The sequence below is a fragment of the Sturnus vulgaris genome, chromosome 8 (genome assembly GCF_052056855.1).
Source record: "Sturnus vulgaris isolate bStuVul1 chromosome 8, bStuVul1.hap1, whole genome shotgun sequence".
In the NCBI taxonomy this organism is placed as follows: Eukaryota; Metazoa; Chordata; class Aves; order Passeriformes; family Sturnidae; genus Sturnus; species Sturnus vulgaris.
Genome location: NC_142250.1, coordinates 2,062,236 through 2,085,128, shown reverse-complemented (window position 1 = coordinate 2,085,128; position 22,893 = coordinate 2,062,236). Strand labels below are relative to the sequence as shown.

General features: G+C 44.6%; 1 protein-coding gene across 2 annotated transcripts; it reads right to left on the bottom strand.

The window, feature by feature from the left end:
- Positions 1 to 17: 17 nt before the first annotated feature.
- On the bottom strand, positions 18 to 22,370 carry PSAP (prosaposin). Of its 2 annotated transcripts, XM_014883298.2 has the most exons (15): positions 22,255 to 22,370; positions 13,730 to 13,863; positions 12,673 to 12,747; positions 11,851 to 11,976; positions 11,526 to 11,720; positions 10,626 to 10,769; positions 10,058 to 10,114; positions 8,954 to 8,962; positions 7,241 to 7,354; positions 6,376 to 6,471; positions 5,443 to 5,629; positions 5,158 to 5,309; positions 3,431 to 3,511; positions 2,837 to 2,944; positions 18 to 2,292 (listed from the first exon to the last, which is right to left on the bottom strand). In XM_014883298.2, exons 1-15 carry the CDS (start codon positions 22,307 to 22,309, stop codon positions 2,257 to 2,259), a joined length of 1,569 nt encoding a protein of 522 aa, XP_014738784.1. In that variant the 5' UTR covers positions 22,310 to 22,370; the 3' UTR covers positions 18 to 2,256. The 2 variants fall into 2 exon arrangements, with proteins under 2 accessions (XP_014738784.1, XP_014738785.1); XM_014883299.2 differs by lacking the exon at positions 8,954 to 8,962.
- Between the last annotated feature and the right edge of the window lie 523 nt (positions 22,371 to 22,893).

Below are 22,893 nucleotides of genomic sequence, written 5' to 3'. Positions count from 1 at the left end.
GGAAAGACAGGAACTCGTCGGTTTACAGAAGTTTTTATTGTTCATTAAGGAAGCTTTTGTGCAGAAAAAAAAAAAAAAAAAGAAAAAAAAAATCAAGACAATGCTCTTTAGAAAGCAACTGCACAGTGTGTCCCCCCCAGCATGACTCAAAGCAGGTCAGGTGCCACAGTCCACAGGAAGGGAGAAAACTAAAGGGACTCCCTAGCAGCAGCACAGGACTTCCCCTGGTTCACCTTGCCCAGCAGGTCGCCAGCATGAATCCTACTAAAAACCCCAGGAAAATAAAACCTTCCCAAACCTGCCAAGTTGTCAATGCAGCCCCACCTCCCCCCAACAAAGTTTAAAACACCAAATGCCACCCTCTGTGCCGTGGTGTAACAGAACCCATCCCTCCAGGGCAGCAGTGCTGAAGGAACAGAGCCCAGCTCCTATCTGCTCCATCTACTCCAGCTGGGATACACCACCAGAACCACTGCACAAGCCTGCCAGGACATAAAGCTGCAGGTATTTTATATCTTTAGGGGAAATTTTCCATTTTTTTTCCCCCCTCTTGTTTAAAGCCATGAGTGCTTCAGCATTCAGGAAATGGGAGAACAACCTCTGTTGCCATCTGTCAGCACTGCCCAGGCTTTTAGTATCAACTAAAAACCTGCAGTCCAGTGGTTTTCCAATGAAAAATACTCTGCTTGCTGCTACAGCATTGTTACTGGAGCTCCTGCACACCCCACACACCACAGGAACAGCAGGAGTTACCAGCATCTTTCTGAACAGGACTGGAATTTTCAAAGCTCCACATCTGCCCAGCTGTTCCTCCCCAAAAGTCTCCTCAGAGCTACACTTCAGTGCCTCTGCTTTGGGGATGAACATGATCTGAAGAGCACACCCACTGCAGGTCTGTCCCAAGCAATACAAGCAGAGAATCCACTCCCAAGGCCTCTCCACATCAAGGGCCTGCCATGAAGGCTTTTTTTGGGGAGAATTTCAAGCCATTTAAGTGGAATTTCAGAGAGGTGTGAAAGGCAGGCTTGTCAAGTGTGCAAGCAGAGCCTCAAATACCTACACACTTCAGTGCTCCTACCACCTGCCACCTCTGCTTGCTGCATTTCCCAACAGAAATGGGAACTCGGGATAACAATCCATACCTCCAGTTACTCAGCAGGGCGTCAGTGAGAGTGGGTGGGCAGCAGTGGGAGGTGCCCCCAGGCCTCACAGCACCTCTCAAGTTTTCAGATGACTGAAATAACGCTGTGAGAGAAAAAGCAGAGCAGGGAACAAACAGGTTGCAATAAAACCTTGCTTTTCCACAAATTCCACTGAACTCCTTTTGACATATTCCCAGCTCCTGCTGACTTGATCCTCCTCCATCTTCCAGTGACAGCTCATGCTACCTCCTCAGCACCCAGCCTGTGGGAAGCTGCAAGACCAAGCAGAATTGAGCAACTAGGATAAGGAAAAAAAAAGGGAGTCATTCCTCAGGTAAGCCAGAATGCTTCAGGAGACTGACATCCCACTGGACTGGGCTTGGCAGCAGAATATCCATGCTGAGACAGAGTCCAAGGAAATCAGAAGGATGTGAGCAAAGGCTGAGGGAGGGTTTTCCTTAGCTCTAATACCATGAGCCACAAGCCTGGTCACTCAAATGCAAAAAGGCTGATCATTCAGATGCATCTTGTTAAGTACCAGCGATTTTGAAAGTTAGCTGGGCACACAAAGCCCCCCATCCTCTGCATCTGCAGAGCTTTGAAAATTCCAGCCAAAAGGATTCCCAGAGTCAACATTATCCCTTAGAGTTCCCATACACAGAAAATAAACATTCCAGCCAGATGTTAAAAATGCAAAGCATGTAAAATCTTCCCAATGCTGCCTACAGAAAGACATTTGGAAGCTATCTTGCTCTTTTGTTTTAAATTAAAAGATAAGAGCCATGTCTCATTTCACCATCTCTGTCATTCTTCCCAGCACATAAAAAAACCACTTCAGCTACCAATTGAAAAAAAAAAAAAATCTACAACACACTGACTATTTTTAGGAGCATAATGGGTTAAACTGTACAATCAGAAATATCTTTGTTAAGTCAACAATGAAAATCTGATCCTTCAACAGCAGCACTGCTACAGAAGAGTTACAACAAAGGAACTTGAAGGTCAAATTGTTAATGAGGCAGAGAGGAGGGACAGGTGAGATACAGCTCTCTGCCAACCTCGGCCCACATTTCCTAAGAGCCATGGCAAACTTTTAGAACTGGAAATTCTTCTTCTAGTTCCACACATGACGTTTGCAGTGATCAACAGCCTAAAGGGGAAGAAATAGCTGATATTAGTGGAAAAAAGCCAGTTTGCAAACAAGCAGTTCAACACCTTATCCTGAGCCAAGATCTTGTGAGCAAATTTGTTTCTCTTACAGTAAGTGATTTCAAAGGGGACTAGAACAAATATCATCCTGAGCACCACCAGCCAGGAGCTTTAGGAAAGAAGGCTGATGACCCTCAGCCATTGAAGCCTGGCAGAAAAAGCAACACTGAAAGACAATTTTTAGAGCCTGCTGAGAGATTGTGACATGGTCTGTTGGCTGCAGGAACACTGACTAAATAGAAAGCTGACACTGTACCTCACTATAGATTCTGAAATACTAGCAGACAGATGTGGGACACAAAAAGGAGAGGGAAATCAGCTTTGAGAAAGCTAAGAGCTATGAAACACCCTCTAATCAAACTAGCACCCTTCTGCTTTTTTTTTTAGCTGGAATTCATCCACATCGAAGTGCAGCAGAAAGCAAAAATAGCTCAGAAGGAGCTGTCAAAAACAGGAAACTGGAGGCAGAACGCTGCCTTACGTACATTGCACTGGGCAGCAGTGTCCATGTTCTTACACCAGTAGCCAGGACCCCAGACACAGGCATCATTCCCCAGGAGAGGCTCTTTGGCTGACTCACAGACTCCAAGTTTCTGGGAAAAAAAGCAGCAGTACAGTCAGCACCTTTCTAAGCACACCAAGAGGCCTCCAGTGCAGCCTCATGTCTCAGCTTCCACCCGAGTGAGTGAGGAAGCTGCAGGAGCTCTCACTGAGGTCACACCTGCAGCTGAACCAGCAGCCAAGTAACCTGACCCAGAGCAGAGTTAAGTTACTGGAACTCCTTCGTATCAAGTTCTGAAAAACAGATCTCCCAGAGAGGGATCTTTCTCAAGAAATGTCACTTCACCTCCCACCACATTCAGGGCACATGAACCTCAGCAGTGGGGAACCACTGGCAGCTCTCTGCAGTGCTAGGCTGGCAGTCAGACAGCTGTCCATTCAGGAAGCCCCAGGCCTTGCACAAGGGGCTTGCTCTGAGCATTCAGAGTGCTGATTTTGATTCCAGCAGAGTTTCTGCATGCTGGGCACTGAAAGGAACCCAGGACAGTAGGCAGGATTCAATAAAACCAAATACTCACAGTGCAAACGAAAGTGGGATCCATCACCTCTGCCAAGAGTTGCACAACCACGGGTTCGTACTGTTCCACGAACTGCACACACTGTAAGAAAACACAGGGTGGGAGAGATTCTTCTGCTAGAGCCTCTGAAAGCAGAGGAATGTGTGGTCTGCAGCAGTGCCACCCCAAACACCCCAACAACACATTCCCACAAGGATGAAGCAGAGGCTTGAGCTCTGCACACGGCAAAGGAGTCAGGCACTAATCACACGACTGCATCATTGTTTCTGCTGGCTCATACCTGCCTGCAGCTTCTGTAGACACTCTATGAAGAGATAAGGGGTCACAAGGAAAAAAAACAAACAGGGCAGGGAAAAGAACCAAGCAGAAGAAGCTTTGACTTCAAAGCTTCCTCTCTGATCGTGGAGATCACACCTGTCTCAAGAGGAAAGCACACAGAACCAGCTGGAGACAAACATCCTGAGCAGGACAGCAGCAAGGACTCCCAGGCACTTGAACTCAGGTTATTCCCTTGGGAAAGGCAGCAGCAGGAACACCTCCTGCCAGAACAGCCTCTCTCCCTCTAGTGGAGAGGCTGGCTCCAGAGCTGAGGAAGATGCTGCTGCTCTCAGCAGAGACAAACAGCACCAATTAATAAACCAACCACAGCTATTAAACAGCCTCACAGCAGGAAGAGCTGTTCCACAGCTGCTTTAAGCCTCTATTTTCTAACCCTGGTACACTTACAAGCAGTTGCCACTTGCTGACACTCAGCAGCCACCTAATAAGATTTTCAGGTAAATCTTGGTATCAGTGGTCTAACAGGTGTCCCACTGGAATTCCAATTACTTCATTAATCCCCTGAACAAGATCGGTGTTGAGGGGAAAAAAAAACCCAAAACCTTCAACTGTTCCCACCCACTGTTCTCAGAGGATTTCCAGGCAAACCTTTCCTGACTGCAAATTAGTACAACAATCCAGCCAGTCAATTCAGGCCCTTAAAAGCAGACATCTATTCAAGGGACTGCCAACTCCCAAGGATGGGAACTGAGCAAACCTAATCCCCCTGCACCCCAAACTCCTCCCAGCCTTTAGCACATAAGGCTGTTACAAAAACCAGCAAGAGAAGCTGCTCTCTAGTTTTCCCAACACTCTGCAAGATGTCCCTGCCCATGGCAGGGGTGTTGGAATTCGATTGTCTTTAAGGTCCTTTCCAACCCAAATCATTCCAGGATTCTGTGTTTCATCCTTCTGTTCCATCTCCATCTGCCTTGCCCTGACTGGAAGGCAGGCAAGGTTATTCAACTGCTTCAGATCAAGCCTTTCCCCCCCACCCTTTTTTTTTTTTTGTTGCTGCTCTCCTGCACAGGAGAGATTTAGATACATAGATACTGGCATGTTTTGGTGCTAATTAGCAAAGGGAAAAACCAGTGGAGGATCAGGTTGCTGGACACAAGCCAGTCCCAGCTGCACCTGTGGACAGTTTGTCTCCAGCCAGAGACAAGGCATTTGGCCAAACACAGAGACCTCTGTTAGGAGTACCTGGACATTTATAGCAGAAGCAGAGACACTTGAGAGATGGACCTAAAATTAGCATATAGACAGAATATCAGATGAAACATCCAGAAAAATGAGGTTAAGCATAACTGTCACTGTTAGGACCTTTGCAAACCCAACAAATCAACAGGGACAGCTCCCAGCCACCAAGACCATGGCTTTTTAGTCTGCCTCCTGCACAAGCACCTTACCTGTTCAGTGACAGACTCTGGCAGGAAGTGACAGACTTTTTCCAGTAAAGCTTCAATTTCAGCTGTCGTGGCATTCTTCTCTAGCTCTTTGTCTGCATAAGCCACCACCATCTTACAGATATCACAGAAACCACCTGCAGGTTTCACTACGACTGAGAAGGAAAATAAAAAAACAAACCAAACATCAGTGCTCGGGTAGTTCCCCCGCCCCAAAGAGAGGAAAGGAGGCAGCGACCTCATCATAGGTGAACTTTTGAACACCACAGACCCCCCCTTACCACCCACCTGGCTGCTGGGGAAGCTTGCTGGCTGCACAGCATTTCAGCATGGCACACACAGCTTCAGGACTTGTTGACTCCAGGAGCATGTCAATGACAGCCTGGCCATAGACCTCGATGAAGTCCTTGCACTGGTCCTTGACACTGCCCGGGAACAGGCGGCAGACCACCTCCATCTCATGCACAATCTCCTCCTAAAGCACAGGGGAGGAGCAGGAAAAGAGGCAGAGAAATTTCACTCTGGTCACAAGCACACCTTGCCACATCTGTCCCAGCCAGGATAGAAATGCTGCTCTGGTGAAAACGGGCAATAAAGCTGATTTTCCTTTCCCTTTCAGTGCAGCCCTGCCTCAGCCAAAGCCTAGGAAGGGGCATGATGCTGTTATAAATGCATATTATGATATTGGCTTTTCACAAATATCAGGGTGAATACTATATGTGTGGTGTTAAAATGGTTGTTAGTATAAAATTTTCTTTAAAAATAACACCAGCTGATAAAGTGTCTTTGTAATAAGTAAACTACCTGCTTAGTTAAATAACAGCCAATAAAGACACCTGCTACTAATACACCACTTATCAACACCAACCACTTATAAAAATTAAAGACCACAACCCAAATTAAGACTAATAAAATAAATTAAAACCACAACCAAGAAACACACATGCTCTAAAAAGGCAGACTTAAAAAACAGCCATGTAAAACAGTTCCTAAAAATAGTTTATAAAAAAGTTTAAAATTTTGTAAGTCTATGAATATACAACAAACTAATGAATTTTAAAAGTGTCTCCAAAACAACAAGTATAGCCTTAACTAAATGCCAAACACCCAACCATTATAATCTTTTACTTTAATATTTGTCTCTTATTGTCTTTTATTAAACCTTTTAAAATCTACCAAAAAAATAAACCTCGTTTTCCACAATGCCCACCACTCACACACCTCTGTCTTGTTGCTCTCCAAGAGGCCAGTCACTTCTTTCACCATGGTCTCACAGATTTCACACAAGGAAAAAGTCTTCTCTTGGACTGAGGCCTTCTGAGTACACAGAAATACACACACAATAAATCAGCACTGGAGCACATCTGACTGAGAAAATTCCTAACAACATTTATCTAGCTGCTCAGTTTGGGCTGTATTCAAAAGGTCACACAGAACCCAAAACCAACCTCAAAGTGTCAGTAAAAAGCCTGTCTGAATGAACAGGCATTCTGTATGACTAATTTTAAGACTGCAACCCCCAGGCCATACAAGGAGTTGAATTTAATAGGCACAAAGAAATCAGCAATCCCACAGAGATAGAAGTCAAGGGAAATTTAGAGTGGTTTTTAAAATACATTAATGGAGGACAACATTTCCTAGAATTGAGAGCACTCTCCTGTTTGCAAAAACAACCTTTGGAGAGGCCAAGGGGCTTCTTCAAACTCAGAGCTTCAGCATTCTGTCTCTGATCTCTCATCTGCACATGCAGAGTGCTGCCCCATTTTTAAAAGGGATCAAAGTATTACTCCAAACAAAGAGCAAAACTCAAACTGAGAATTTACATTTAAGGTGTCTCCCAGAACTGCTGGAACAAGAGTTCTCCTTTCAATCCTGAAGCATTACCTTGTAGCTCTGGTTCAGTGTAGGCTCTGCAGTTTGAACAAATCAAGCAGCTTTCCTACTTCACAAATCAGCATCAGAAACAAGAAAAGGCCAGGAATTTATATGCAGGGAGACTTGGATTATTCTGTGCACAAAAGCTCATCTTTTTCACCTTTTAGCTTGTTACACTAAAGCAAAGAGGAAAGCAAAAAGCCCATTTTACCTCCACAATTTCCATTTTCACCTCATGAACCACCTGAGCTGGCACCAGAGGCTGAAGGGGAACAGACTTCACAGAAGAACAGAACCCAACCATGGCACAAATGTCCTTTGGTTGCTGGAAAGAGATGCATAAGCAATTTTTTAAAGTCTAGAAGTCTCTGTCCTTTCTACAGAGCCTGTGAGCAGGCACAGAGAGCAAAATTTTTAAAGGCTCCAACACAACTTAAAAGTTTCACGACTACTTCTACTTCAAGTATTGCCAAAGCATTTGGTAAGGTTATAGGCAGGACAGCTACTGGATGGAATTTAGCAGTTCCTGTTAAAGAGGAAGAGGTTAAAACCCCCACATTTTTAAAAAAAAACATGTCCCACGAGCCACACTTTGCAAGCCCTTCAAAAGGAGTTGACTTAAGAACTACCGACACCAAAACAAGCCACCAGCAGCATCACACCAGAGCTGCATCCACAAAGCTGCTCCCAGCTTTCAGTGATCACAGGAGAGGCCAATTATCCTGACTTGAGTTCACCCAAAAGCCAAAAGAAGTGCCTAGAAGAAAGAACCTCTTTCCTCATCCACAAACTACCTTCTTTAAAGCTGCCAGAAACATCACGTTCTGCAAACAGAAACAGTTTCTCACATTACTGAACACAGCCTACAAGAAACAAAAGTTGAGCTTGTTAAAACCCAAGCCTAACCATTTGTACTGCAACAAGGGAACTTGCAGTGTTCTCACAGTAAGAGAAAACAGCAAACAGAAGAAACCAAGTTTGTAAAAAGGCTTTCTTTCTCTTCACGCATTTCTTTTTTTGAAACATACATTACTAAATGCACAAAGAAATGCCAGACACGAGGCAAACTGCTCTAAGGAGGAACCCAAAGTGAGAAAGGCTGTACAGAGCAAGACACAAGACTTGCATTTTCCCACCTGAAGTCTACTTAAGCTAGAAAAAGACACCTTTGGTCCTATAGGTAATTAGAAGATGACATCTCACCCTGCTGCAAGCTTCCTACAGCAGAGGTTTACCCCAGAGTTAATATTAATACATCATGCCACGATCTCATGCACAGGCAAAAGCAGCACCTCAGAGACACTGTGCTGCTTCAGACTACTCCAGGCAGCACCTTTAAGTCAAGCCCTTTGGTTCATGCACTGTAAGAAGCAGTTCCAGGTATTAATGTTACAGCTAACACCCACATACACACACGTTCCCTCACGGAGAGATGACAGACACAAGGTCCCACAGGATAGGTTAAATTAAAAGCCCAAATTGCTCTGGGAAGCCTTCATCTTTTCAGTTCATATACTTCAAACATCCATACCATTGTCCTAGATTTGAAGGTTAGCCAAGGAAAGACCTGGGGGCAGCTTTGCTCAAGCCCTTTTGAGCCCAGACTTTAAATCAGCAGCTGTCAGGAGCCACTGGCATGCTTTTTCCACATCTATCCTTCTCTTCTGTAAGAGGGAGGATATTTTCTGCTCTACTGGCCAAAACATAATCAAGTTGAAATCTTAGTAGCCCAAAGAACTGATGCACTGGAGGAAGCCTGTAGTCTTTCTCTGTTTTATTCACATAAATATCCCTTGTATCTGTCAGCACTGAGTACAATCACACCAAGTGTACAGCTAAGAGAGCAAGAAGTGAACTACAAGCCCTTTAAAAGCAAAGGGTGAACTACAAGCAGGCTACCACCACAGGCAAGTTGCTCACCTACCTGATCCTTCTGTTGACAGGGGAGATTGGAGACAAGAAGAAGAAAGGAGAAATTGAAGATAACAGTTAAGAGAAAAAAACACGTCAAGCACTTGGAACTGCATATATTCTTTCCACAAAGATAATGGAATATGACACAGTCCCCACCCCAAAGATCCTCAGCTACAGCAACTCACATTTAATTGCACAGTGCTCACCAGCATTACTCATCTGCAGTTATTAAGGCATCCTCCAGAGAGTCTGGACAACACTCAGATGCACACAAGGTGTAGTTATATTCCAATTTCAGGTATTAACACCACACTGCATTCCAATGCTTAGAATGAGAAACTAGGTGCTGTTGGAACAAACAGGGACTTCCCCCCCAAATGTTTAAGGAACAGGATGAGTTTCTAAGTAGCCTTCAGCAACTGGAAACAAAAAAAGGCCACTTTGTTGCCAAATTCAGTTGGTTCAAGTCAGCCACATATTCACCTGTCATTTGTAATGTCACGTGTGGCATCTCAGACTGCACTGTCTAAAAAAAAAAAAAAGGCTTAGCCATTTTTAAAAAGACCCTCAGCTCCCTGGATAAAGAGGTGCTATGTATGAGCTAAGTGTATGCTGCTGCAGAAGGTACCACTCACTTTCCATGGCTCCTGTCAAGAGCCCAGAGAGCAGGAACCTTGAGACAGCAATTCCAGAAGGATGGTTAGCCTTGCTTCCAGGAGATACCTCACCTCTCACAGGTGAACTAGTTCTGCAATTCTGTGGCAAAGCCAGCTCTAACATCCTTAGCACAGTATTTGGGGGAGGGGGGAAGTGCTGTGTAAGCACAGGAACTGAGATAAAATATAAAGGAACGTGTGTAATGTATCTTCGTATTTCAAAGGATTACAGTGCCTTTTGCACTACAGAAGTGGTTATAAAATGGAAAGAAATGTGCTAAAGAAAGCATCCTGAAACTGAAATTACTATCCAATCAAACACCAAGTTCAAAGCATTAACACCAAGACTTAGAGAGCAAGTTTTACTGCAGTGCATGTGTTTTCCTGTTTCCAAAGAAGTTAGCTACACAAGCCAGAAAAATGAACTGAGAGCAAATACTGCACTCTGCTGATCTTACCATGTGCATTATCATCTGGATGGCCAAGTCAGAATACTCAGAGATGTAGGTCTTGCACTGCAGGAAGTGGGAAGAGAAAGTCTCATGAGTAAACCACTCACACTGTAGAGCTCATCTAGAATTTTCTAATACACCTCAAGGTATTAATTTACCTGCTCTACTGCATATCAACAGGTCTTTCAGAGCTTGGCCCAAATACAAGATGGAATTTCAGGTTACAAAACTGCTGCACAGATAACTGCTTAACCTTTTCTCTTCCTCTCAGGGCAAAAAGCAACCACATTACCCATGCAGACCATTTTTGTGAAAAATGCCTTTAAGGGCTAGAAGCAATCTGGAGTCTTTCTCCTCCTCCCCAGTCCCACACCTCCCACTGACCATGAAGTTTACTTTCCTGACCATGAAGTTTACTGTTTCAGTGTTGCTACTGTTACATTGTGTTAACACATGCATCAGAGTCTCCTTTGTGATATTAAATAGAGAATATGATCAGGGGATTAAGCACAGAGCAAACTATTTCATGTTTGCTTACAGGAACAGAATTTTTCAATAAAAAAGGACAGTTTACCATATCAGACATGCCAGGTCCCAAACGGTCACACTCCTCCTTGGCATGAGCAACCAAAGACTTCACAAAAGAGGAGTTTGTCTTCACAGCTTCCTGAACATCAGTGACCAGCTGAATGCAATCTTGGCACACATCTCCACTGGCCTGGACAAAGAGTGAGAGGAAACTGAAGTTGACACAACTTCACATGACATGTTTTAGAAGCTCCTGTTACTATCAAGTTTTACAAGCTATTCTGAACAATGTAAAAATCTTAATAAATTTAAAAAAAATTAATAAAAAACTCTGGAGAATACTTTGAAGCCTGAGCTAGTGGGGAGATGAGCTACTGCTGGTGTGTGCACCAGCCACTAGATGGAGATTAAGCACATAGCTGGCTCCAAAGCCAAGATAACAGTTAAGATACCAATCTTCAAATCTCTTGGTTTTGTTACAGACCACAGCGGGGAGGTTTCTAAATCTGGCATAGATCTTACCTTCTTCACCCACAGCTTGTTCTCAACCTACTCACTGCTCAACTCCCACACCCTGGCTTGCTGTCAACAATTCAGCCTCTGCACCTAAGTTCACTGCCTCATCTATTCCCACCTTTGTCAAGAATTATTTGCTCTTTTCCAATCCAGTCTGTCACCCCTACATTCAGAGACAAAGGCATCCCCTGAAGGGCACAGCTAGCAGGTTGCTCAAAATATGGAAAGAGTTGTTCTTTCTTTGAACTTTTGTTCTTCCTTTGAACCCTGGTGCCAAGCTTTCTCTCAGATGAAATTGTTTCCAGCAAGACCTGCTTGATTACCACAGTCCTGGATGGCAACAGCACAGCACAAGACTTGCCTTTAGACTGTAGAATTTAATCCAACATTATACACATGGACCACATTAGAACAGCCCTGGCACCCTTACCTTAGGCTTCTGCTTAGGCTTGTCCTGAGGGTAAAGGAGGAGAGGCACATTAGCCATGAATGGGGATGCCAGCTCAGAGAAATCCAGCTCTGGGATCTTGTTGGTCTGGAGCTGTTTCTGGAGCTTCATTGCTGCAAGGTGCTTCTGAAGGGACTGGCACAGAGCGAGGGCACTGCACACAACCTCAGGTTTATCCTGGGGGAGACAAGATGCACACATAAAGCTCCAAACTGATGTCACTTTTAAAGTTTAGAGTAGAGAAATTCGGGCATCAATAGAAGCACGATTTTTAATACCAAGAGCTGAAAAATCATTATCTACTTACAAGCTCTTCCTTGATCATATCCATGATAACTGGCAGGTAGGAATCCACAATTTCTTTGCACTCAGAGACAAGGCCTGGGTCAGGAAGAAACTCACACGTCTTTTCCAAGTAGGAGCGGATCTCATCCTGTGAAAGATGAGGTGAGCACAGATAGATTACAACTCTCACAAGTGCTCCTTCCATTCCCAAAATGCACAATACAAAGCCTGAAACAAGCTCCTCAGACTCAGGTAGGTGCAGGTAGCAACAAGCAAAACTAAAATGAGGTTCTACACTACAGATGCATTTTCCCCAGTTCTGGACCTTCAATGAGACCCTGCCACAGCACAAACATATCACCACTGCTTGTGTGGCCTGCACAGTCCAGCCTCAGCAGAACAGAACAATTACAATTAAGAGGAGAAAGTGAACTTGGGGGCTCATGGGACAGTGATTTGTTTATACAAAGTACCCACAGGTTGACAAAAGAAAAAGGGAAGCAGTGCCCACAAACCAAAGCAAACACCACTTGGTGTAACCACCCACTCCTAGAAACTGCAGTACCCCACCTTTTAATATTGATACTCCACTGGCACAAGAACAACTTTATTAAGCATCTACAGTCAATCAGGGATGTGTTAAAAGGCATGGCAGGCTCTAGAATTTGCTATTTCTACACTAGCAGACACTGTTTAAAAAAGCCTTTTCCCATGCACTCTAGTCACTTCGAACATCTGCTGCTCATGTTAGGAAAATAACACAGATTACTCTTCCAACCCCCTCACCACGAGATCTTGAAACCAAATAGTGTTTTGGAGTGAGGAGAAAACGAGCTCTGCTTACCTCAGTGCCATTATCCTTCAAAACTTTGCCAGCAACAGTCACAAGCTCCTTACACAAGTCACAGGGAATACTGCTCTGGAGAGAGAAGCACAGAGTTACTGGAGAAAGAATTAAGTGCCTGTAAGAGCCGAGCGTGAACAGCAACACAAAGAACAGACATTACATCTGGAATTAAGGGAGAAACACTGGTTGAGGCCAAACAAAGACTGAGACTCTTTCAAGCATGTCCAGCTCCAGTTTCATCAGTAAATCAACACTGTATGAAGAAACTGGCGTGCTACCACTTGCTCATTTCACCTCCTCCCAGTCCCTTGAAATACAAAGCTGATTGCCCCAAGACACCTTCTCCTTTTACCTTTTCCTCCAGAGTTCACACTTGCTAAAAATCTTTGAACATTTCAGACTGCTTCCACCATTGTAGCTGTGCTCTGACATTCCTCCCTTCCCCTTAAACTGAAGTATCTCTGCACTGACACAGCCAATGTGGACTGTAAGTAAAACACCTTTTTCTCCATTAGAAAATTGAAAAAATACTACAGATACAGTAGGAGTTTGTAAACTATAGTTACAGCAGTCTAGCAAAGCAGCCCTCACATTTAGTGCAAATGCAACTTGAAAAGCTGCACTAAATGTAATATTTGTCCCATTATTTACTGTCATGCCTTCCATAATTTAGCATATGCTGCATCTTTCTGGGAATTTCAACCTTTGAGAAAGACCTAAAGAAATACACAGCCTTTTCATAATAATTGCTCAAGTTGAGGAAAGACTCCTATGAATTAGGAGTCAGTAGTAACACAGAGGAACAAGTGAAATCCACTAGCTCCATTCCATACATTGCTGGGTGATTGTGCAACAGGTCACAAGAGAAGTCAGCAGACAAGTTGTGCAAGGCAGAGCAGTGAAAAGCAACCTTTACCCAGCACCTAAATTAAGGCACGGCAACCCCGGCCGAGCCGGATGCAGAACTTAACTCCAAGCAGACACTTGAGAAATCTCCCTGAACAGGTGGAAAGCAGCAAGGTGAGTCTGGGAGCTCTCAAGGGCCAGCACTTACCACGACAGGTTTGTTCCAGACGTTCTGCTGGCAGTGTTTCAGCGCCCCGCACTGCGACGCCGTGCGGATGCTCTGGCACCACACCTCCGGCCCCTTCACACACTCCTTCTGCCACAGCACAGGGCTTGCCAGAGCTGCCAGAGAGAACGCCACACTCTTTATTAATGCTTTTAAGTATATTTCAATTCAGACATTTTTGACCTGGTCCAAACACAGGTTACAGAGTCAAAGGAAAAAAAAAAAAAAACTGGAAAAGCTGTAAAGGTTGAACTTCCCGAGTCTCAGCACCTCAGCGGTCAGTTCTCCCATCATCCACCTTTTGTAAAAAAAAAAAAAAAAATTAAAATCCCAAAATACAAACCCTCACTTTGAACTAGCAGATGACTTGAAACAGAAAAAAATTCTCATTACAGTAATCTACCCTACAGACAGCTGATTCCCAAAGCTACAGCCTCCCTGTTCCACTGGCACTCCAGCTCTGAAGCAGCTTGTCACTGCTGTCTGCATTCCTCCTCCCACATGAAACATCCCGTTCTCACAACAGAGAGAGAGGGGAAAAATCAGACAGGAGTCACAACAATGCCCACATTGCATGGAAGCCTTAAAAGCAGGTACAAACCAAAACACTGACAATAAAAAAGCTTAAAGAATGTTCTTCAGGAATGTTCCCTCATGCTTTTTAAACTCATTAAATCTATTCTAGACTTCCTTTTTTTCTCTTGGTCAGGTCTTCAGCTGTGTACAGAAAAATCTGTGGGGGTGAAAAATGTACCAGTCCTTTTTTGGGATCAGCTGGGATTACCTCCCATCCCATCCCATGTGGGACTGCCCTGCAACCTATGCAGTTTTCAAGTAAGATACAGAATATCTTTTCTGGACAGTCCAGGAAAATAAATGTAAAGTATTTGCACTATGAGTAATCAGTAGGACAAGTGATTCAAGTGCATGTTTTTGCTGACTTTCCAAGCTTTTTTTTTTTTTTAATTGTGCTGTCTGGACCTGATGCCTAACTTCTCTCAGTTTCTAAAAACATCCCATGTGTCAGTAAGCTCTGTTTCTTCAGGAGACAATGCCCTACATTGCATTAACCAAGTAAAAAACAGCTTCTAAAATCCTACAGCAGGCCCACTCCAAAAAAATCCACCAGAGTCTAATCCTACAAGGCACTGCTGCCAAAGTTCCCAAAAATTTAACAAGAACAACCAATACAAAACATAAACCCAACTGTTCAAACCTATTAGCTGTACAGGTGTTCTCTTGACATCAATGCTGTTTGCACATCACAAAACCCTGTAAAATTACACTGCCAACCACGAGGCAGGAGTTCAGCTATTTCATTAAATGTGAAGCTTCTAGTAAGGTTACAACAAATGAACAATCACTTTCCCATTTCTCATGCCTTGTTCTAAGCAATTAGAGGATGGATTTAAAGCTCAATTACCAGTGCATCTACAAGATACACCACTCATCAAAGAGCCAGATAAACACTGCTTTATAGGTGGCACTCTGCAGCCTTCTCAGCTGTTGATTTATAAAGCCTGTTTACACTGGATTTCAGAGGAATGACCCATTTATTTTAAGAAAAACGTGCTTTGCACACCTAATTTTTACACTAGAGCTTGAAGCTTGTCATCCTCTCTCCCAGTAAAAAGCTTTCATTGCATAATACTCTCGAGCAGGACAGCACAGTGCTAGGGCCTGGCAGAGTGCAGGTGCAAGGCTTCAAAGCTTCTAATAATGTATGGTTAGCAAAATATTTACAGCCTGTTCTAAACTCCAGCATTATTGATCTGGAAGCCCTAAGAACAGTTAATTTTCAAAGTCAGACTGGCCAGCCAGAGAGCTGTCAGCTCTGGCAGGGTGACAATAAACAAGAATACACTTGGTTAAGGGAAAGTTATTCTTCCCTTTCAGATACTGGCATTGAACAGTGGTAGGAAGGCTCTGGAAGACTGAGTCAGGCTCTGAATGAAGTCAGTCAAGACCTGGACTTTAAACAGTGGAATCAAAGATTCCCAAATATTTACAAGTACAGCTTTTAACCTATGCCTTTATCAAAAGACAATTACTCCTCCTACATTGAAACATACTGTAAACTACAAAACTGAACTATACAAATCCAATAATAGTTATTCCAAGCAGTCTCTCAAACTCTTGATTTAGGAGAGTGCTTTAAAGCCAAATGGAGGCATTCATGCTGTAACTTGCATTGGTTTGATCAGGCTCTTAGTGAGCTTTCAGGCTTTGTTTGATTTTTTTTTACTGATTTTGTCACTGAATGACTTTTCAGATCTGTACCAGCTTCAGCACAACGTCTCGTTCCTCCTTCCTCACAGCCTTAACAACAATCATTATTGAGTGTATGACAAAAATACTATGCTTCAGATTTATTTTTACTTATCAATTTTGCTGCCTGTTTGTCAAGACAACTCTAAATTTTAATGTTTTCAGTACAGATCTTTCCAGTCACACAGTGACTAAGCAAATTTGTTTGTTAGGGCCACGCATGGCTGGCACATTTTAGAGCAGCTACTGAACACAAAAATGATACACACTAATCATGGCTTCTTTTCTGACACCTTCCACTGTGACTTCAAACACAGTTACATTTTTATTCCTCTGTTCTGTATTATGGGAATGTACTTTTGTTTGAAACATTATATCTAATATGAAAGGATGCACCTTCATTGCAACAATATCCACCCTCCCTTTCTGAACATCCTGGGAAAAAAACAGAAACAGAGCTAAAAAAACCTCTGCATTCAGATCCTGCAGATTCAGAAAAGAATAGCTGGAAACTCCCTACTGTTACAGCTTGTTCTCTTTTAGCTTGTTCTCCTATTTAAGTCTGAAACAGAATTTTTCCCTCATTTATTATCTTACATTACAACAAAAGCAAACATGCCAGTGAAGTGTGTTAAGACCTTGTGCTGCCTCAGAACAAATAGTTTTGAGTTTTAACTCTTCCCTCAAAATAGCCTTTGCTACAAAAGGAGCAACACCTTGACATGGTATTTAACATAGCAGCACCAGTTACCTCACACAGCTCTCAGTGCTCGATGGAGAAACCCAAGGAAATTACTTTGTTATCTCTGGCATCTCTTTATTTTATATGTTTTTTACCTAAGGTCATTCATTCTTTAATAGATTTCTCCTTTCTCTGTAGATCAGCTCTCATCAGTCACATGCCATGCCAACCAACACCTGTCCCCTCCATTTCCTGAAGTTCTTCCAAGCCATTATTTTTAGAGCATCAAACAAGTTTATCTGTGAAGGCCCAGGTGTTTCTTCACTGGTTTCTCCCTGCTTGAACCACTTCAGATGTGGCTTCTCCAATTTAAGAAAAAACTGCCTTTGCTTTACCAAGTTTATCCTAACATATAGACACAAATTTTGGAGGTAGAGGTAATGATCCCCTCAGAAAATATCACTTGGCTTATAGAGCCATGCATGTGAAAGCACAGCTCAGTTCTTCCCTCCTCTCCAGGAAACAGGAACCTAAAAGGAAGGAAGCTCATAATGCCTGGATTACCATTCTCCAAGGACAGCCACAGGAAAATTGCTAGGCAATTACCTTTCTTGGAAAACACCTTCCCTTCCCTCAAGCATTTGTCTCACTCTTCTTCCATGGAGCCAGCCTGAATTTTTTTCCCCTAGATTCTCAGGAAAACACCCTAAGAAATCCCCTCCAAAGCTGCACTGAAGCTACAAATGAGACTTAAAAGTTAACACCTTATATAAGTGTTAATTCTGAGGGGCCAGAACAGATTCCCTAAAGAGCCAAAGGATGAACCAGAAAACTACCATCCAGAACACAGAGAAATTCAACCTGAAGACTCCAGCCTCCTCCACACCTAGCTGCTAGAAAAAACTTTGGTTACAAATTCACCTGTAATTTGGTAAAAAAAAAAAAAAATACACAAGGAGAGTGCTGAGATGCCGTTCAACTCAATGGATTGCAGTAAAATGTGAAGATTATTTAGGGTGCTGTCAACTCTTATGTGTCATTCCAACCTGCCTTAGTACATTAACCTATTCATCAGGAAGGATGTTACTCCCAGGCTGTCCTACTTGCAGTGTTTAAAATAAAAAAAATAATTCATTATCTCCCACAGACACCACAGACCAACACATCAGCCTCTGCCATCTGTGCTCTGGTAGGTACTGATTTTTCCCATGTCCTTTGGGACTTGCAAAAAGCAAAGCCTGCTTAATTTAAACAAGTCAAGAGGGATCAAGTTCTTCTCTTCACCAAAGTTTACAAAGTGTCAAGAAGTGAAGGAGTGACCCCAACCTGGAGTTATCTGAAGGGCTCAATACTCCACAGCCTCTCTGGCCAGTTAATGAGTAAAATTTCAAAAGTTGTAACCACATCACACCTCAGTGGCTCTTGCCAAAGGGCTCCTATGCCTCTGTATTAATGGGGCAGTCAAGTGACCATAACATCTGAGGGATTACAGGCAATTTGAAGAAAAACTGGAGGAAATGTGGCTAACTGTTACCAGCATTCCAGTTAAAAACCTTCCTGTCTAATATCTAGTGATGAAAAACCAAGCTTGAAACATTTCTAACTAACATGATGGGCAAGAAATGAGTTTGGAGTCAGCACCACAACCAGGCTCCTCCTCAAAGCTGGGAACTCACTCTCATTTTGGCCTCTGCCTCAGGTGCTCCCTTGTTTCCCTCACCAGAACACAAGCATGGCAAGAGAAGCAGCTTGTTCGGGTACAAGCAATCACAATAAAATTAAAGAGAGCAGAGAACTGGATGAGCTGGGACAGTAAAAATCACCTCTACTGAATTGTCCCAGGTAACTGCAAATGTTGCAAAAGAATGATTTCCAGGTGGGCCAGATGTTGCCAAGCAAGGCCTGACTGCTGCCTGAGATTTTTCTATGGCAGAATCCAGAAGAGGTAAGTGGATGGATGTCCTAGAGCACCTGGTAGTCATCAGGAATAAATGGCCCCATACAGTATGCTAAGATATTCCCAAAACGTTCTGAGCAGCATTTTTCCCTGCAGCAGATGCCTGTAGAAATACTCTAAAATATTTGGGGCATACTTGTGTCCATCTCCACTCTTCCTGGTTTTGTTCTGAGGGTTTTTTTAAGGGGATGCAGGGCACAGATTTCATGTGAGTCTCTGCAGAAATCCTGTATTTAACATTCCTTTTTCACCAGACAAATACACCCACAGCACAAAGACTGGGAAAATCTGCTATCAGGCATCTGAAACCAAACATTTCCCCATGACCAAATACAGAGAAGCACTGCCCTAAAATACATACACACACTTCAATGTAGCCTTTTTAATTGCAATAGGAATATTTTAGTAGCAGCAAATGAATTGCATTTAAAAGCTGCTCCATGAAAATAAAAGAGAGTAAATCGTTTAAGAAGAAACAAAGTGGTTTTTTTTTAATTTCATTGAGTTCTAAGGCGTTGCCCCAACCCGCTTTGAAGAATCAGGTCTACACCAGATACTGAAACAAAAATCCATGGCAGGCAGCAGTAACTGGTCCTGCTTTCCCACAGATATAAAAAAAATCAAGATGTCCCTGCATTTTATATTATAAAAGCCTTCCCTGAAATAGCACAGCCCGAGCCTCAGCTGACACATCCAGTTTTGCTGACAAGCTCCCTCTCTCTCGCTCCGCCCTCCCCATCCCGTCGGTTTTTTGGAGGCTCCCGGAGCAGCTCCGGCACACACCGGGGGTGCAGAAAGGCAGCACTGGGCTCGGGCAGCTCTGCCAGGCGTGGCCGGCTGGCTCAGCTCCTCCAGACACAACCAACAGCAGCCCTTTCTATTTATACCTGCCCGGAAAACAAGGAGGCGATTGTGCAAGGGCAGGTTTACACAGGGCACATGACTGCTGTGCTATCAGCTTGACGCTGCCTCACAGTCACAGCTACACCTCCAAGAAAACACAGATTTTATTTCTATATAATCACAGCACCATTTAGATTGGAAATGACCTCCAAGATCATCAAGTCCAACCTGTGAGCCATCCCCACCTTATCATCCAGAGCAGAGCACTGAGTGCTCTTGAACACCTGCAGGGATGGTGACTCCACCGCCTCCCTGGGCAGCTCATTCCAGCACCTGACAACCCTTTCTGAGAAGGAATTTCTCCCGATTTCCAACCTGGACTTACCCTCCAGACCCTTCTCTTCTCTGGACACGCCCCAGCACCTCACTCCTTCTTGCAGTGAAGGCCCAGAACTGGACACAAGATTCGAGGTGTGGCCTCGGTCACACCACTGACGGTACAAGCACCTTCCACTCCCCTCCTAATTTAATCTGCAGCAGTGGGCTGCACCAGCCTGGCTTTTTTTTCCTCTCAGAAACCACATTCCCAGCAGAACAAGCCTGCAAACTACACAACAGTCCAATTATCTGCTCTATCCATCTCCTCAAGAAAATTCAAGCCAGGCTATCTCAGCTTACAAATTTCCTGTCCCCAGATGTTCTGACCATCGTTTGCTAGAGGAATTACACGGAGAACTTACAAGGTTTTAAGACTACTATTCTAGGGGAGGGGGGTGTGAAAAAATCGTATCCTCAAAGTTTTTACTTTCTACTCCCAGCTTAACTTATAATTTAGCAAAAGGGGGAAAAATGTTCAGTTAAAGAGAAACCGAGTCCTGCTTTAACAGCACACCCAGCCTTCCCCCCTCCCTGCCTGGCCTCAAAGACAAGGAATAATCAGAGTGTGCATCTGCATCAGTAGTCTGGAGATGCCAGGACCTGTACACCCTGCTTTAACGCCTCAATGTCTCCCTTAAAGGAAGATGCACAGAAGCCCTGTAAGTAGGTCAACCAAAAACCCTCACGGCCTGTAAGGCAGCCAAGCGACTCCATTAGGATCTGACAAGGGTGGCTGAATTTTTGCACAGCTAATTAGCGAGCTCGGCAGGCGAGAACGGCGTTTTGGGCTGTCACAGCAAAATCTCCAGGAAAATCTGCAAGGTAGGTGAGGCAATGAATACCCATAACAGAACCCTGGGTGAAAAAAAAAGACAGCTGTTTATTTGTGTTAAAAGAGTGAGATCCCAAGGAAAAACAGGCCTGACCAGTCTCCTGCTGCCCTCAGCTGCATACCATGCCTTTAACAGGTAGGCCAAGCGAGCTCTCATTGCTTAACTGGTTTCTCATTACAATTTCCCTAAATACACTAATGGGAAAGTTGGTGGGTACTTCAAGGTGAAGCCTTTTCACTTTCAAAGAGCATGAAACTGCAATGATTTCAGCGATTTGGAAACAGTCCCAGAAGGAGTGGTAACTGATGGCAGCTAATTCAGTGCACAGCAGACTCAAAGGACACCATGAAAGCACATAAACACGCAGGGTGAAAGCTGATATTTGCTTTCTTGCTTCCTACCTGAAAAGTCTGAGATAACCCACTAAACTGTCATTAAGATATCAGCGTGTTAAATATTATCAGCATACGTTGGGCAAGATGTCCCCGTGTTCAACAGAGGGTTGGAACTAGGTGACCTTTAAGGCCTTTTCCAACCCAGGCCATTCTGAGATTTTATGACATTAAAACTATGATAAAGTACAAGACTCATGTACAATCATGGAAAATTTTACAGGATTATTTACTGTACTATGCCAGCTAGTTATTCCTACAGTCTTGAAACAGCCAGCTGGGCTTTTTTTTTTTTTAATTTTTTCATTGACTTTTGAAATGCTGCAGGTTAAACTTGAATAAGCTCTAATATTAAAACAGTCTAATTTAGAAGAAAATTCTCCAAGTAACTGCACATCACTGTGCAAGTCCTTACGTTTTGGGGTTTCTAGCTATTCCATCCCACAGCCTAAAGGTTTATTACCACTCGCCAGACTATGAATCACTTCTGTACCTCTGTCAAGCTTCTGCAACGTACAAAACGCAAGCATTGCATGTCCTAACCTCTGATCCTACAGCTAAAGGGGGACGATCATCCATTTCCCCATCGCTTTCACCTCAGCAACAACAGGTAACGAGACAGCGAGCAGCAAAACCGGCGGAATTTTCCACAGGGAGCAGGAGATCCTAATGCAAAAACACAACAGCAAGGGCCATCTGCAAGAGGATTAGCAGTCATCTATCCCTGAGGAGATAAACAGCGCTGCTGGCAGGAAAATCGGTCCCTCCCAAGTGTCCCCACAACCTGGCGGCTGAGCTGCCCCATTCCTGTCGGACATGGATGCACATCCATGGGAAATCATTTCCCTACCAGCACCGGGAATGGCCGGACCCTCACGGGGGCTTCCCCCCTTCTCCCTGCCTTTCCCTGGCGTTATTTTGGGCGACTCTCCCCGCCACCAAACACAGCCTTTCCACCACAGCCGCCCTTGAAACCCCCACCCTCCCTCATCGCTGCTTCCTCTGTCCGGGAGCGAGTCCTGCTGAGGGAATACAAACAGCGTCAGGACCGGCCTTCGCCCCCTCCGCGCTCATCGCTCAGAGAGCCTCTCCCCGAACCCGCCGGGGCTAAGCCGGATGGGGAAGGAGCTCGGGAGGCGGAGGGCAGCGCTTACCGGCTGCCAGGAGCCCGAGAAGGCTGAGGAGCCCGAGGATCAGCGGCCGCGCCATGTCTTCCCCTCCGTGCCCTTCTGCAATGCGGCGCCGCCGGCACCGCCCGCTACCGCCCTTATAAAGGGGCGGGCCGCGCACGCGCGCGCACAGCCCCGCCCCCCGCGCATGCGCAGTGGAGGGGCCGGGGGGGAGGCGCGCGAGGTCTCTGAGGGGGGCGCAAAATGGCGGCCGCGGGTTCGCGTTCGGGGCGGCGGGGCCGCGGCTCTCCCGACCCCCCCCGCCGCTGCAAACGGCAAGAAATAAAGACTTGGAGGCGATTTTTGGCTCCCTGAGGCAGTTTCTGATGGACGTGGAGACGTAGTGTTAAGGGGTTGGAATGCACCTTTTCCAAGCCGCTGCCATGCGCTTCCCACTAGACCAGGTTGGTCAAGGCTGTCTCCTACCTGGCTTTGAAAAGTTGCAGGGATGGTGCATCCACAAACCTCCCTGTGCAGCCTGTGCTTCCACCCCCTCATGGTAATAAAAGTTCCAACCTAATTTACCTCTCCTTCAAATTGTACCCCCTTATCCTACAATTGGTGATGAAGGATCTCTCCCCAGCTTCCCTGTGGGCTCCTTCAGATAGTGGGATGTGCTATGAG